Source organism: Pterocles gutturalis, unplaced genomic scaffold, assembly GCF_000699245.1.
Source record: "Pterocles gutturalis isolate BGI_N339 unplaced genomic scaffold, ASM69924v1 scaffold18357, whole genome shotgun sequence".
NCBI classification, from domain to species: Eukaryota; Metazoa; Chordata; class Aves; order Pterocliformes; family Pteroclidae; genus Pterocles; species Pterocles gutturalis.
Genome location: NW_010115783.1, coordinates 1 through 14,588, shown reverse-complemented (window position 1 = coordinate 14,588; position 14,588 = coordinate 1). Strand labels below are relative to the sequence as shown.

At 36.4% G+C, this 14,588-nt stretch overlaps 1 protein-coding gene across 1 annotated transcript; it reads right to left on the bottom strand.

The window, feature by feature from the left end:
* Positions 1 to 804: 804 nt before the first annotated feature.
* On the bottom strand, positions 805 to 14,367 carry RRN3 (RRN3 RNA polymerase I transcription factor homolog (S. cerevisiae); the record flags this gene model as incomplete). Its single annotated transcript, XM_010075313.1, has 16 exons — positions 805 to 1,173; positions 1,868 to 1,955; positions 2,870 to 3,022; positions 3,452 to 3,560; positions 4,124 to 4,308; positions 5,174 to 5,304; positions 6,472 to 6,602; positions 7,541 to 7,676; positions 8,169 to 8,264; positions 8,932 to 9,030; positions 10,738 to 10,807; positions 11,284 to 11,347; positions 12,391 to 12,450; positions 12,947 to 13,076; positions 13,162 to 13,251; positions 14,311 to 14,367. Coding segments are annotated over 16 exons (1,758 nt in total), but the record flags the coding sequence as incomplete, so codon positions are not given.
* Positions 14,368 to 14,588: the final 221 nt, after the last annotated feature.

The window sequence follows — 14,588 nt, the reverse complement described above, 5'->3', positions numbered from 1 at the left end:
GATTCTAAAGAAGGGCAATTAGAGTTTAGTCCCAAATACATAAAATTTTCAACTAAACATCACACAAACAACATTTCTTTTTTCCCCACTGTTTATATTCTGACTCAAATCTAAAAGACAGCAATCATGAAAAGAAGACCAGAAACCTATGCAGAGAAACTCTTCACTGACAAACATGGACAACACAAGGACACCAGTGACACCATCACTTCCTTTCTACAAGGGAAGATTTTTTTTTTTCATATTTTCAGCATTCACATATAAACTTCAAATCCTGAAAATAAATACCTGTCTCAGAGTGCTTCACAAGCACCCCAAAGAAAACTATCTACAAATCATACATTCAGCTACTCCGTCACTTTCAACACTTCCAACAATTGTCACTTTTACAAGTCTGAACCTTCATAGCTGGGAAAGCTGTGCGTCAGCTACAGATTTAAGGAGCAATAATGCTTACTACCTGAATACACTTTCCACTATCAAGTGGCTTTACCAAATACTGTTCTACATATGGGAAAAGCTTAAGAGATGGGGCAAAAGAATCACCATCAGACTTGACTCATGACTCCCCTATCGTGGGATCACACCATTACTTAGAAACCAACTCAAAAACAGCCATCAGAGCACAGTTTGAATACTGACAACAGAATTCTGGTCCCCACACAAATCAGTAAGAAGACAGACCAGAATTTCACCCCTGCTATACAAAACCTTGTAGAGAAACATTAGTAAACAAAGTTTTCAAGAGTCAGGAAAAACGATAAAAAAATCCTGCTAAGTCATAAAAACCATTTCAATGTGAAATTTGTAAAATATCACCCTATTTATTCTCTAAGCTTTTCTGTCAACATATGACTTCATCATAACATATCTATAGAAATCTGATGATTAAGAAACAATAATTTTTCTTAAATGTAGTTAAACATTTGCCAGTTTGGAAAGCTGAACTAAAGTCTCTTTACAGAGCAAGAAATTGCACACAATTTTCAACCTTTTCACTTCTAATTCTCCATGTCATTGAGGGTACGGCACATAACAGTCTGGAGGGGAGCCAATGCTGCTCACAGGGCTCCGGGTATTTGACTCGTAAGAATTTGGAGCAATTCCAACCACACCATCATTTTGAGGGGTTTCTCCTTTCAAAAAGTCATCATCTTCATCTTCAGAATTACCCTGCATAAATTTAAAAGTATTAGTGAGAGCAGAAAGATACTCCAGGTCTCTATTATGATTTGGTGCAGGTAATGAATGCTGAGACCAAAAAGGGTATTTCTAAAATAAATTCTGAAATACTGCAATAATCAAATCTGCTAATCAAAATGCTGTAGGAAAGTTTATAAAGTTACCAGTTAACAATGCAACAAAACTATAAAGTGTTTTTACATGTTATCACAGGAAGGATAGAAAAACACACCGCTCAAAGGACTCAAAACTCTGACATAGGATAGATATTCTGCAGGACAGTAAACAGACCACACAGGACCTTTAGAAGGACATAATTCAGGATTTGGGTTGCACTACAATTGTCATGACTAGTTGGAATGGTGAGAGAATCAGATGTACTCTCGTTATGAAATATGGGAACTAAACCACATCTACAAAATGGATTTCCCAGTGACATCAGCACATCCATATTCTGAGAGCATTCATAAGCACTCACAGTGGTCCTGTGCTCCCAAACTAACTCTGCAGAAGGGGGAAAAAGTGCTCTCAAAGCAAGGATGGATCAATCCCTAAAGCTTCCAAATTTCAGTCACAGTTTCCCCTAAATGTTAAGTGTACTCCTATCTACTAAAAAAATTAATCCTCCAATAGAAGCAGCTGATAGATATTTGGCAAAAGCTGAACTACATTTTGATAAGATTACCCTTTTAATGGGTTTCTTCAGATCCTCAAGATCTTCAGCACTCAGCTCTTCCCAAAACTGATAAAAAGGGTCAATGGTCTTCTTTGATCTGAAAGAGAAATTAAAACAGTATGAGTTAACGTATTCGGTAAAAGACGTATTATTTCATTTTAATAATACAATATAAATTCTTAGCATTTTGATAGCACTCTGTAGGGTTTTACAAACTATTCAATTAATCCCTATATAATCCCCAATTAATCCCATGAAGAAATAACTCCTTTTTGCTGATAGGTACAAATTACAATTGTTTGCTTGAGGAGTTCTGATAGTCAGGTCTCCTAATTCCTAGATGGGTTTTTTTAACAGCTACACTATGCTCGCAAATAAGCATAATTTACTTCCAAAATTTAAAGATAATAATAATTCTATTAATATTATTTAGTAATATTAGTACATCATTTATATAATTGATTATATTATACACTATTTGGTGTAATTTAAAATAATATATTAATAAAATTATCAATACTTATAATTTCTATTTCAAAAAAAGGTCTCCCTTCTATGTGATGGATTTTGAAGAGACAAAAAAAAAAGACAGAAATTAAAAAAGCAAGATATTTTCACTAAGCCAAAGTCTGCAATCAAGAATCAATACACTCAAAGTGCAAAAAAATCTAAGACAAACCAAAACAACAAAAAAATGACACACCACCACAGCTCCGACAAAATATGTATTAGGCTGACATTATGATATTTTAGAGACTGCGTAAAACAAGGAAAACAAAAGAAAAGTAATGAAACATTAACTAGACTTCCTAGGAAACTGAGTCCTGTTCCTTCTTCATTGCTAGATGTCACACTGGGGCTAAATTTCAATTCAAACCTTTGGCCATCTCTGGTTAAAACATGCATCATGAAAAGTACTAAAGATCAGGGAAGAAACTGAACTGCAGAAACGCTACAGTTTCTTATTATTTTCTACAAGGCACAAACAAGTTGTTTATTTTTAAACTATACCTTTTGAGTATGTAGGGATCAAAGGGGAAGAAACTGTCAAGTGGGTTAGTGCATGTCTGCACAAGGTCACCCACAGTGCCACTCCGAACAACTGGTATAAACTGCCTATTGTTCCTCTCAATAATTGTGTAGCAGAACACCAACTGGTATTTCCTTTAAAAAGGTAATAAAGAAAAGATAAGCATTTCTAGCACACCAAAGCAAGAATTTCAGATGGTATTAAAATACAAAGTTATTTTTTAACAATCATCACCTCTATCTTTGGTTTTCCAACTTAGTATATACTAGTTTTCAAGACAGTCACAATGTAAGGAGTCTATTCTCTTCCTCTACACTCCTATAAACACCACTCCAAGTAGAATCATATTGGCTCCAAACAAAGCAATCACAGTACAGTAGGATTTCACTGAAACTGAACCAGAAATGAACTTATTCCACCTAGAATATGGGCAGTCTTATGAGTTGTCTTAGATAATACTCAAGACTGTGCCTAACAAAACCCATGTTCTAAGTATTGTGTCATTTTTAGAGAGACACACAAATATCTGTACCAAGCTGAAACGGAAATAAATGAGCAGGTACCTGGTAATGGCAGCAAACAAGTTCACAACAGAGGGTATACAAATCTTCAGGGGGTTTAGCTGACACATGACAATGCGCTCAAAATTTAAACTCTGCAGATATGACAGACCTTGAGAATAAGAGCAATTAACAAATATAGGTTATATATCATATAAACTGAACTTAATTTCTAGGAATTTCCAGTCTGACCAGCCTGAACTCTGCACAACACCACAGAAGCACATCCTAGGGTGCCCTCTTACAGTACAGATCTAGCCCACAGCTTGTTCAGCAGCAAAGCTACTCTACATAATGGTAACCTGCCACAGCCCAGAGATCCTCCTAACACAGACACTACAGTTACACAGCCATTACAAGGACTCACAGAGGTAGAGTCATCAAGACAGATTATTAATAGAAGCCCACACTAGTTTTATATAGCTGGAATTCTAACATGCTTAGTAAGTGGGGCCAGAAATCAACGTTGAGCAGTTATTGGTATTGTTTTCAATAGCAGGGGAAAAAAGATTATTTAGCTTGGTAGCCCAACAGGTGTGCAAGCTATCTCACTTTACTTAGAGCACAACATCATAAACTTGCCAACAAATACTTGACTGAATTGACCATTACAAAACACATCAATAGTAAAACTTGCAAAATAATCCAAATACCATTCAAACCTAATATACTCACCTTTCCTTAAGTTTCCATCCAAGAGTTGCTTATGACGAAAAATAAGTGTATAGAACACCGCCTGACACGTAGAATAAAATGGCCCATGGAGAGCTACATCACAGTAAGCGTTAGCCCCTGTATCCTGATTATCAATGTATTTATGCATCCAGTTCACCAGAAGATCAAGGCATGCTTTTACTGTACTATAATGGAGGGGAAAAAAAGTGTAAAAATAGCATCTGAAATGGCGTAGAAAAGATGTTAAACAAGTATTCAAGGGTCTTAGTGATTATAAGAACAGCAGTAAGAAAATCTAATTGTAAAAAAAGAGATTCTGTTATGAGCTTTCTCCTTTATCTCAACATAAAATGAATCAATGTATCAGCACTGAAAACCCCAATCCGTGAAAGCACAAGATGCCAGAAAAGATTAATACATGAATGCCTGTTGCGTGTGAAACGTGCAGAAAACAATTAGAATCCTGGGTTACAGGTATAAGAGAGAGAGATGCCTCCCATGTTCAACATGTAATTCCAATATCAAATTAAGTTCAACATTAAAGTCACCAAGCCCGCCCCTAACAGCATAAAAATACAGAATGTGCACCTAAAAAAGATGACGTTTTCACCCATCTGCTTAAGTATTTTAATCCACCTGTATCAAAATACCTGAACACTTGATTTTCCTGCCTCAGAGCCTACACGAAATGCCTAACACAGGACATTAAAAATATCTGCTTCTGAACATCAGGTATACCAGGCATCCACAGCTCCACCTAACATAACCTACCCGTGCTCAGCATTTCTTGGTAAGGGAAGCCTTAAACAGCAAGTCATGAATCCCAGCAATCATTAGTCTGCATCCTGTAAATGCAAAACTTTCCTGGAACCTTAAAGACAATACTGAGACAGTATTGTAGAAAGGACAAACAAGACCACTGACACAGGCTTACTGGCAAAGCAGTGGGAATAGAAGACCAACACTGTGTGTGCAATCTGTGAATTCTGTACTTAACCTCAGCAATCATCACAAATCGCTTGGTTCTGATCATATATCAAAACAACTTACACAACTGGAATAAATTTCGCTCTTGCCAAGAAGCTGCCAATGTAACTCCCAGCAGTCTGCCTGATCACTGAAGGATTGTTTGGATCCTGCAGTTTTTTCCAAAGATGGTCTAAAAATGCCTCTGCCAACCCCTGGAAACAAGATACATAGAAATCATGAGTCGTTATGCTGATGACACTGTTTAAGCAATAGAACCCCAATACCTGATTCCCACAATTTCCCTAACCAAAACATTAAAATAAATCTACCTATAACTGTGGTAAATGACTATTCCTACACGTGACAGAAGAGCACTATTTTCTGTGTCTTTTTCTATACTTAGTTGTAAAAAGTAAATGAAACCAGAAGTCTAAGAAAAAGCCAGGAATAGATACACAAGAGATGTTTAAAAACAAGAGCGGTAAGAAGGTAAATGTGAAGTGACAGTTCGCTGTCTCTTGCAGCAAAAGAGGTCAAGGACATTCAAAGAACATAGCAGGAAATAAAATCTAGAGAACAAAAGTGATTCTTCACCTTAAATGGTTACATTGTGGAACTTTTTGAAACAGAAGTTCACAATGCCAAAAATTTACATCAGTACAAAAAGCATACTATCATGACATATTTTCTCCTTTAATTTGTCCATCATGGGCCGTTCCGATGAAAGAACATCACTTCGGCTCAGGAAGCTAGTAGACTGCTGCTGGAGGCCAAAAGGGTATTCTAGCAAAGCACTGTGACATGCTTGCCTCATTCTGATATTCGTTTCTACACATCCACTATTCACCACTGTGAATTCAGAGACAGGGCATTAGCTTAACTGGATCTTTAGCTACTCTTATGCAAGAAGGATGCCTGTTTTGACTTTTTTATGGTAAGAGAAAGAACAACAGTTTGCTTGAGAGAGACGGGAAAATAGCAGGGGGGGAACAAAGAGCAGACAGGAATTTCAAATTGAAGAGCTAACACAGTATCTTTAAGATAGTTTTGGGACACTGAAGAAACTTGCTAGAGCACTGTGTCTCAGATTCAAGACTCCAACTGAGTCTTGTGAAAGAGGTCCATTTACCAAGTTCCTTCACACTAGCTTAGATTCCATCTGTTTGCAGTTTATGAACAACATGGGAAAAGCAACCACATAAAGAAAAACTTGAAGAAAGGAATAGCAGAGAAGGAAAAGAAAGCAAAGATAGCAATGAATCCTGATGTACTATCCTCAGATTAGAATTACAGCAGAAAATAACTATTTTTTCTAAAAAAAAAAAAAGCCAAAACAAGGATGCAGAAGACACTGCATTTTAAAAACACCTTCTACTCACCAATTTAAAGCTGCAGATGTAAAACATGAAATACTGTACATGACATGAAGCATGGGTTGGTAAAATGAGCTTGTCAAAAACAGAAACCAGATCCCGATACAAGTCCTTTGTGTTGTTGATATCAAGTTTGCCTACACACACACACACACACAAAAAAAAGGAACAAAATGAGCCAATTCAGGTTTTTTCCTGCCCTCATGCTGCAAAAGTGGCATTTATATCTTTCTAAACCAGTAAGAAATATGTAAAGAAACCCTGTCAAGCTGAGTTCTAGGCTTATCTGACACCTAAAAAATATTTATAGTAAGACCTTCCAGGACTCCAGACCTTTTTACACTGGTGTATACGGAGAGTATCTGTGTGTGTGCACAGGCATACACATATAAAACTGGCAGACATGCAAACCTTGCAATGGGTTAATTCAGAAGAGCCAGAAGAAAACACTAAGAAACAAATTACCTGATTTATGTGAAGCAGATACAGCAAAATGGTTTCTAAATATTCTGCTTTAATTGTGTAATTCTAAGAAAACTAACTCCTTAATAACCTAGTGTAAGACACTTCTTTCAGTTTTTTTTTCCCCATAACACAAAGCCTTGCTGTAGCAATTCCAATTGAGTGACGTGGCTGGTTGTTTTAATCTACTTCCAGTCCTTGTGATGTTGAAAGGATCCATAATTCTAATACTCAAAGCAATACAACAGACCAAATGATAGAACACTGTGGTTAATCAGAAAGTACTTCTAATCCCCTAAATTTTGTAGCACAATGAAAAAACAAAACTCTATCCTTATAACCTGTAATGCCAGTTTGGATACAGTGTCATATTTCTATAAGCAAAATGTCTCCAACTGAAGACTACACCTTTAAAGTTATAAATGTACCTTTGCATCCTCTGCCAGTAACGCTGGGCAGGGGCAGGAAATGCTACTACAGCCTGTTGATGGCAGAAATCTGCCACTGACAGGCGAGGGGTCTATTTTGCAGCAACAGAAAGCAAGAACTCCTCTTATTTTTTCCTTACTTGTTAGTAAAACAACAAATTTGGTTATAGTTCAAGTGCTCTTACCATCCACATGGCAAACATCTTTAATATAGGAAAACAGAATGGTCATCAAGATATCAAGGCGCTCTGCAAGTGGATGGGCCATTCTCTCACTACTGGAAGAGACAACTTTGTTTCCTTTTCTTTCTTCATCTTCCTCCTGGTAGATAAAATGGCAGTCGTGCAGTTTTTATATACACAACATCATAAAGACAGAAATTACAGGAAAAGTAAAACCAAATTTCTCTTTCAGTGATGTGCTAAAGTTTTGTCTTAAAACGCAGTATCTAATTACACAGCTGTGCATAAGCAAATTTTTGTAAACAAGGCCAACTATCATGAATTCGTGAATTAGCTTTCTGTATAGCTGCTTGTGTTTTTACATAATTAAATTGTTTCACTGCACGTACGCTGGGTATTAACATAAAGTCAATCCCTGGAGAATACATTAATCCTTTGTCAACCGTTCAGGTTTCAAGAGCTGTGTGCAGTACAGTAACGACAAAGCAATAACGTATTCCTACACTGTCTCAGTTTGCAGTGCAGTTAATCACAAAGCAATAAAGTATTCCTACATTGTCTTAGTTCATAGCCACCTTGAAAATGAAAATTTTACGAAAAAAAACCCTTCAAGTAGAACAAGATAGCCAACCATGTCAAAAAGCCCCTCTTCTGTAGATTTTTCATCTCTATCAGAGCTGTTAGCAGCCTCTTCAGCATCTTCAATATCTTGCTGGGGAGTACTAACCTATAGTTGCAAGCAAGAAATGAATTTTTATAAGACCATGACAATAATACGAAACTTTTTTTCTCTTTATTATTTATATAAGGAATGCAACACAAGTAATTTCTAGACTAGATTTTGTCCTTGACTAAATAAACATTTTTAAAGGAAATTATATGTATGTAATACATAAACACACACTCTGAATTGCCTGAAACTTCACCACCAGAATATAAGCTTTCCCCAGACTGTTACATGCTGAGGTTCTCTAAAATAAAAAGCTTTCATAATTTAAAATGCTGTCCCTCCTGACTTTTTTCTTAATAATTTACAGTGCTACCCATCCTGTCTTTTTAAAGGCCGTAAAACCTTTTACTTCAAAGGGATGATAAAACAGACCAACCACGCAAAGAGAAGCATATTCTCTGCACATTAGCACTCACCACCATGAAACAGCCATTTCAATTCTGGCATGGAGATCCCATGCAGGGCACATCAGTACACATCATACAGTTACCCTCAGGTATGGGAACATCTTAAGACTGGGAATGGAGTGCTGGTTTTACACTCATGATCACGAGCACTATTGCAACGTATTTTTTGCTGAGCTTAACACTGAAGCATATTTAATTTCTTATTCTGTGTATTGTAACACCAAGCTTCCCTAAAAGATGATATAGACCAAACTTACATCCAGCTTTAACAGCTTTTCAATAATAAGCTCCAGAATTTGAAGCCTCAGAGTTGGAAGGTACATCGTAACTCGTAGCAGGTTATGAACATAACATTCCTATAACACAAAATTAATTGATATTTATAATAATGTTAACAGAAAGTCTCATTTCTGCCAAGGATTTTTAGAAAACAAGTTTCTTAGTTTGTTATCTAAAGAGACAGAAGTAGTTTGAAATAGACTGTATTCAATTTAGAATAAATTAATGCATAAGCCAAACATTCACTTTCAATTGTTAAACTGTTATCGTTAACTTCTTAATCTACTATTTCCATGCAAATTTTTCCAACTATTTACAGACAGAATGAGTATAAATATTCTATAAGAAAAGTTATTAATTTCCATAGGAGTTTTTGTGTAAAAAATTTCTCTAGCAAAGTTAAAAAACCAAGCATATCCCCCACTACATCTAGAGCCAGATCTAGTAGAAGAGTTTAAAGTGAGACCGAATATACCTTTATTTCAGGTTATTATAGTATACCAACAACAATTCTAAATTCCACAGTAAGGCTCCTCAGAGTTGTTCTGACTATAACTCAAACAGGTTAACAGACAAGTTCTGAGTTCCATGTGCCCACCCATGTATACACATATACATACAAAAGAGAATGCTGCAACTTTCATATAGCAAAACTGTCAGGTCAATACACAAAATTAGGGAAAGTGCCATGTTTAAGTATACCATAGTTTCTTTGTGAATATGCATTATAACACAACCTTTAATTACATGAGCACATACGATTTTTCCACAGGCCATCTGGCTCCCTCAATACATAAAATGCATAGAGGTAGTTTAATGAGAACGTATAAACTGGAAATATTTAACAATGCATGGACCATATTTTCATTACGCTTCATTTGTTTGAAAACTAATTCATTTGAAAAAGTGTATTTTCATTTGCTCTGAAAACACAGCTATGACTTTCTTCACTACTTGCTCCTTGCTGAGTTGCTAAATAAATAAATAAAAATTCTTCTCCTAACACCATATAAGAACTATTATTCCCTTCGTTTTACAGGCAGGGAACTGATGCCAAAGTTACCTGGATTAAAAAAATATAATCAAATAATCAAAAAACTAGCAAAGTATACAAAGAACTTCAGGGTTTTTCCAGCACTTGATTAGTTCAAAAGACAGCTCCAGCTGAACTTGGCTGGTGGAGTAGGGCTCTGCCTTTCTGTAAAATGAAGTGCCAACATATCGAGTTGGAACAAGCAAATATAAAGATCACACAAGAGCTGTAACCTGTCAAAAGCTTCCAGCTTGTTTTTTACCACACATGAGCACTATACCAAAGATGCAGTAAAACACCACCCTACACTACTGGCAACTTGGACTTCACCTTTAACATCCATTGCTTTCTGCCTGCTTATCAAATCCCCTGCTCTTCTGATAAACACTTTCCAGTTTTGACAACAAATGAGACAGGCATCCTACCGTCTCCTTACTATGCAACCCTGAGATTCATTGTAACAGAGGTCCATCTTGTGCATTGATTAAGAAAGCAACCCTGTGGAAAAGATATGCAGTTATGTCATTAAAGACTAGCATAATGCTTATGCACAAGGAACTTCAGTATGCCTAGACAACCTTATACTTAACAGACACACCCACATATATACACATATATATATAAAAATAACAAGAACCTTAAACAATACACCCAAAAATCTGCATTCAGTGCCACCAAGCCAGTTGTATAAATATACTCTACAGGGTGACACTAAAAAACAAGTGAACAAAAAAGTATTCACAGCTCTTACCAGAGTTCTTTCCGATTTATTAATGAAAGGAAAGTTTTCCACCAGTATCGGCATGAGAAATTGTGGTGTCCTACAATTAAAAAAAAAAAAAAAAAAAGCCAACCCCAAAAGTTAATAGGTTATTACCACGAGAGCAAATATTGAAGCTCCAGCACTCTAAAGACAGACTGGAATAAGCTTACTTCACAGTAACTTTATTTTAAGGTACGCAATTGTAAAAAATCTGTTTTTGCAATGATCACCTAACAGATAACAGGTGGCAAACTTTCACCATGGACTTGTTAGAAGCCACTTCAAACACATTGCTATGAACATGACTCTACCTACTTCCTATTTCCATTGACAGGATTTTCAGCTGCTGATGCCTATGGAAATTTCATAATGACTGGATACAGCATTCCTCCAGTTAGTTAATACTAGGAAAAATCATGCAATGAAACGAAATATTATACTTCCACTTGAGAGAAAAAAAAACCCAATTCATCAGTTCACAAGCTTTGAATCTGCAAGGGAAGGACATACAAAACCACCAGATCATATACTTACGAAGGAACATATCTTGCAACAGTTTGCAACGCTCTGTGGCATGTATTAAAGTTTTCAGAAAGGTCTAAAGAAAGAAAAAAGTACTCTTATGCATTTGGTTATGGAAAACCGATCAGGAACCAGAAAAACAGTTAATATTAACTAAACATTTTATAGATTCCCAAGGAAATTGCATTTGACAGAATGTTTGGGGTTTTTTTCAGTACGGGGATGAAGGGGGGTTGGTTTTTTTGTTGTTGGTTTGTTTTTGGTTTTTTTTAAGTTGAACTGCCTTACTGCCAAAATAAGCACGAAAAATAATTCCAAATAAAATTCATGGCACCGCAATCAATAAACTCTGAATGTGCCGCCAACCCCAAGGCCAGGTATTGTTGTTATATGCTCTCATACTGAATGTTAAACTTGGAAATACAGAAATTATCCCATAATACACAAATATTTAGAAGATGTTAAATCCAAGTCTGTAACTAGATAAAAATCTATCAGAAGATTATGCCTCATTTTCCCAAGAGTCAAACAGCTAATCAGGCTTCTATAGCAGGCTTCTTCTCATCCAAACAGTGTCACAGGTGAACAGCAGAAGAGTAGCTGGATCATCTCAAGCAGAATTGAAATTTATTCCAGCATTCAAGATAATAAAACATTAAATTCTTAAAGACATCTATCTGCTTGCCTTATCAATAAACACACTAATTTTGCAGCTTACCATAGGCAGACAACAAAAAGAAGACGCAAGAATCCCCCAAACTGCCTAGTTTTATCAAGATAGATAAAATGTAAAACAAACATGTCCCAGCTTTTCTTTGGCATTGGAACAATCTAGGACTAGGAATGTTTTCCTATGCATTCAGTCTTATTTTTAAGATAAGATACTCCACAGATACTGCACCAACAGGAATATTTTGAAAGTAACAAGGAGTGGGTCACCACACCACTGATTCAAGTACAAGAAAGTCTTTGACTTGGGAATTTAAGGATGTGCTGTTTCTTAATGTTTTACATTACTCAGCTAAATTAATTTTATAAAAAACGAGCAACATGAACTGTATAGTTCTTTAGTCAAGGTATTACAGGAGCATATATAAGCCATGCTTCCCTTATACTCACTTTCGTCATCATCATCGGAATCTGAAATATCCACATCATCTTCTCTGATGGTTATTCGAGCTAGCAAAAAGTGAGATTATTGTACAAATATTGTAAAAATCTTACAGGTAACAGTTTCAATGACAAATCAAACACACTGGACAACAGTCTTCATCAGGACTAAAGCATCAAAATTATCCACAAGTATCTCTAAAATAAGCAGAAGCCAATCAGAAAGACTGCTTCATTCACAGAAGCAGGAGGCTCTTGAGAACATCTGACATGAGCCTCACTGCAGCTTTTGTTTTTCAGTAATAAGAATAACATTACACAGTTCATCCCTTTCCAAGACATCTTCATAAATGGGGTCTGTATTAGCCACTAGAATATGCCTTCTAAAATCTAGGTACAGAAAACTATCCGTATCACAATTCAACCATTGAAGTTAAGAAAGTAACCAACAGGAAAAAAACCCAACCCAATAATTAATCATGTCGCACACTATATTTATACAGAATTTATCTAGGAAAGACGTTTTGATAAGCAAACAAAGATGAATAAGAGAAAAGTAACTTACGGGGGACAAACTGTGATACAATCATCCGGAGGCATGGTCTGAGATGGACAGTTTGTGCTGACACTAGATTGCCAAGAAAACCCAGATATTCTTCCACTACCTCTCGGCTTCTTCTCAACCATGGCAGCTTCTGAAAGTAAGCAAAGACCAAGATGTCAGAGAAAGATGTTCAGTACTAAACTCTTAATTTTCCCATATAACAAACAGATACTTACCAGCAAAATGCTGACCAGTTGTTCAAGCTCTTTGGTCAAATACACAACAGCAGCTCGAAATTCATGCAGCCAATTAATGATCTGGGCATCCTTAAAATAAGTAGAAAAAAGAATTTACAATAAACAGTATTTATTACTAGAAAATAACAAAATTCTTAAAATAAAAAGCCAAATATTAAGCCTGTAAATATGAATTATTTTCACCTTAACATGTGAGGAATGTCTTTAAGTTTGTGTCCTAACCAATGAAAGCTCCTGAATGTGAGAAGAAATGCAACCAACTCCTAAACCAACAGCCTGCCTGGAAGGCTTAAGTTACAGACTGGACAAGCCATGCAAACCTCACTCACACAGAACACACTTAGAAGAAATGGCATTCAATCTTAATTTTCTTTTCCTCTACTTAAAGCAGGATGGACATTCAAGTCTCGAAATAAGAGAGATACTGAAACACAAGCAACTCTCCACAGACAATTTTACTCTGGTTTTGCCTGGACACTCCAAAAGGCCTGCCAAAACCAAAGTATTTACAAAATGTTTTTTTAAAAGAGAAAAGGAACTCACTATAGCATTATGCTTCCTGCAATTAAAAGGGGAAAAAAAAAGGAAAAAAGAAAGACAAGCAAAGGTGGTGGGTACTCACAGCTATACAGAGGAGCCGTGAAACGACACTTCTGGGTATAACTGCTATTTGGACACATACCTTACAGCTTAATTAAACAAAATTTTTAGTGAGAACAGTAGAAGGTAAAAATTCATGCAACCTAAAAGGCTGTGAAAGTCAGAAACCAAGGTTTTATCTACAGAAGCAATCTGTAAAGACAAGCATCAGTGACCTAGAAAGATGGTATCTGGAACAAAGGAAGACCTTATCACAAAGCAAAAAGATTCTCACTCTAAAGTGTCTGTAAGCATGAGACATCATTTATCAAGATCTTGCATATAAGATATAGATGTGTATAGACACACAATTGCTTCCCTTTCATTTAGTTTTTTAATTCTGACAGCTTCCACAAAGTAAAAAGCTGTTAAATGCAGCTAGATGTTTAAAGCAAAGGATTTGGGAATGCAACAGAACAATTTGCCCAATGACTACACTCAGACAGCCAAACTTTAAACCATCAGACCCCTTACTACCAAGACTCTTACCTTTATGTCTGGATCTGACAGCTGATGCTTTAACAACTCAAAATCTGTAGTCTCGCCCTAGCAGCGGAAAGAAAAATAAATAAATAAGAATCATATTTCTTCCAGAAAAAAATACAAAGTTCATCAATGTACCTGGACAACCTAACGCTGTGAAGCACACAGTAAGCAAGAAAGCTGAAGGAAGGCTGAAGGGTCCCAGAACCCCGTCCCCGGAAGGCAGCTGAAGCCGCGGGGCCGTTCGGAGCTGCTCTCCCCACAGCCACGCTGCCATGGCTCTG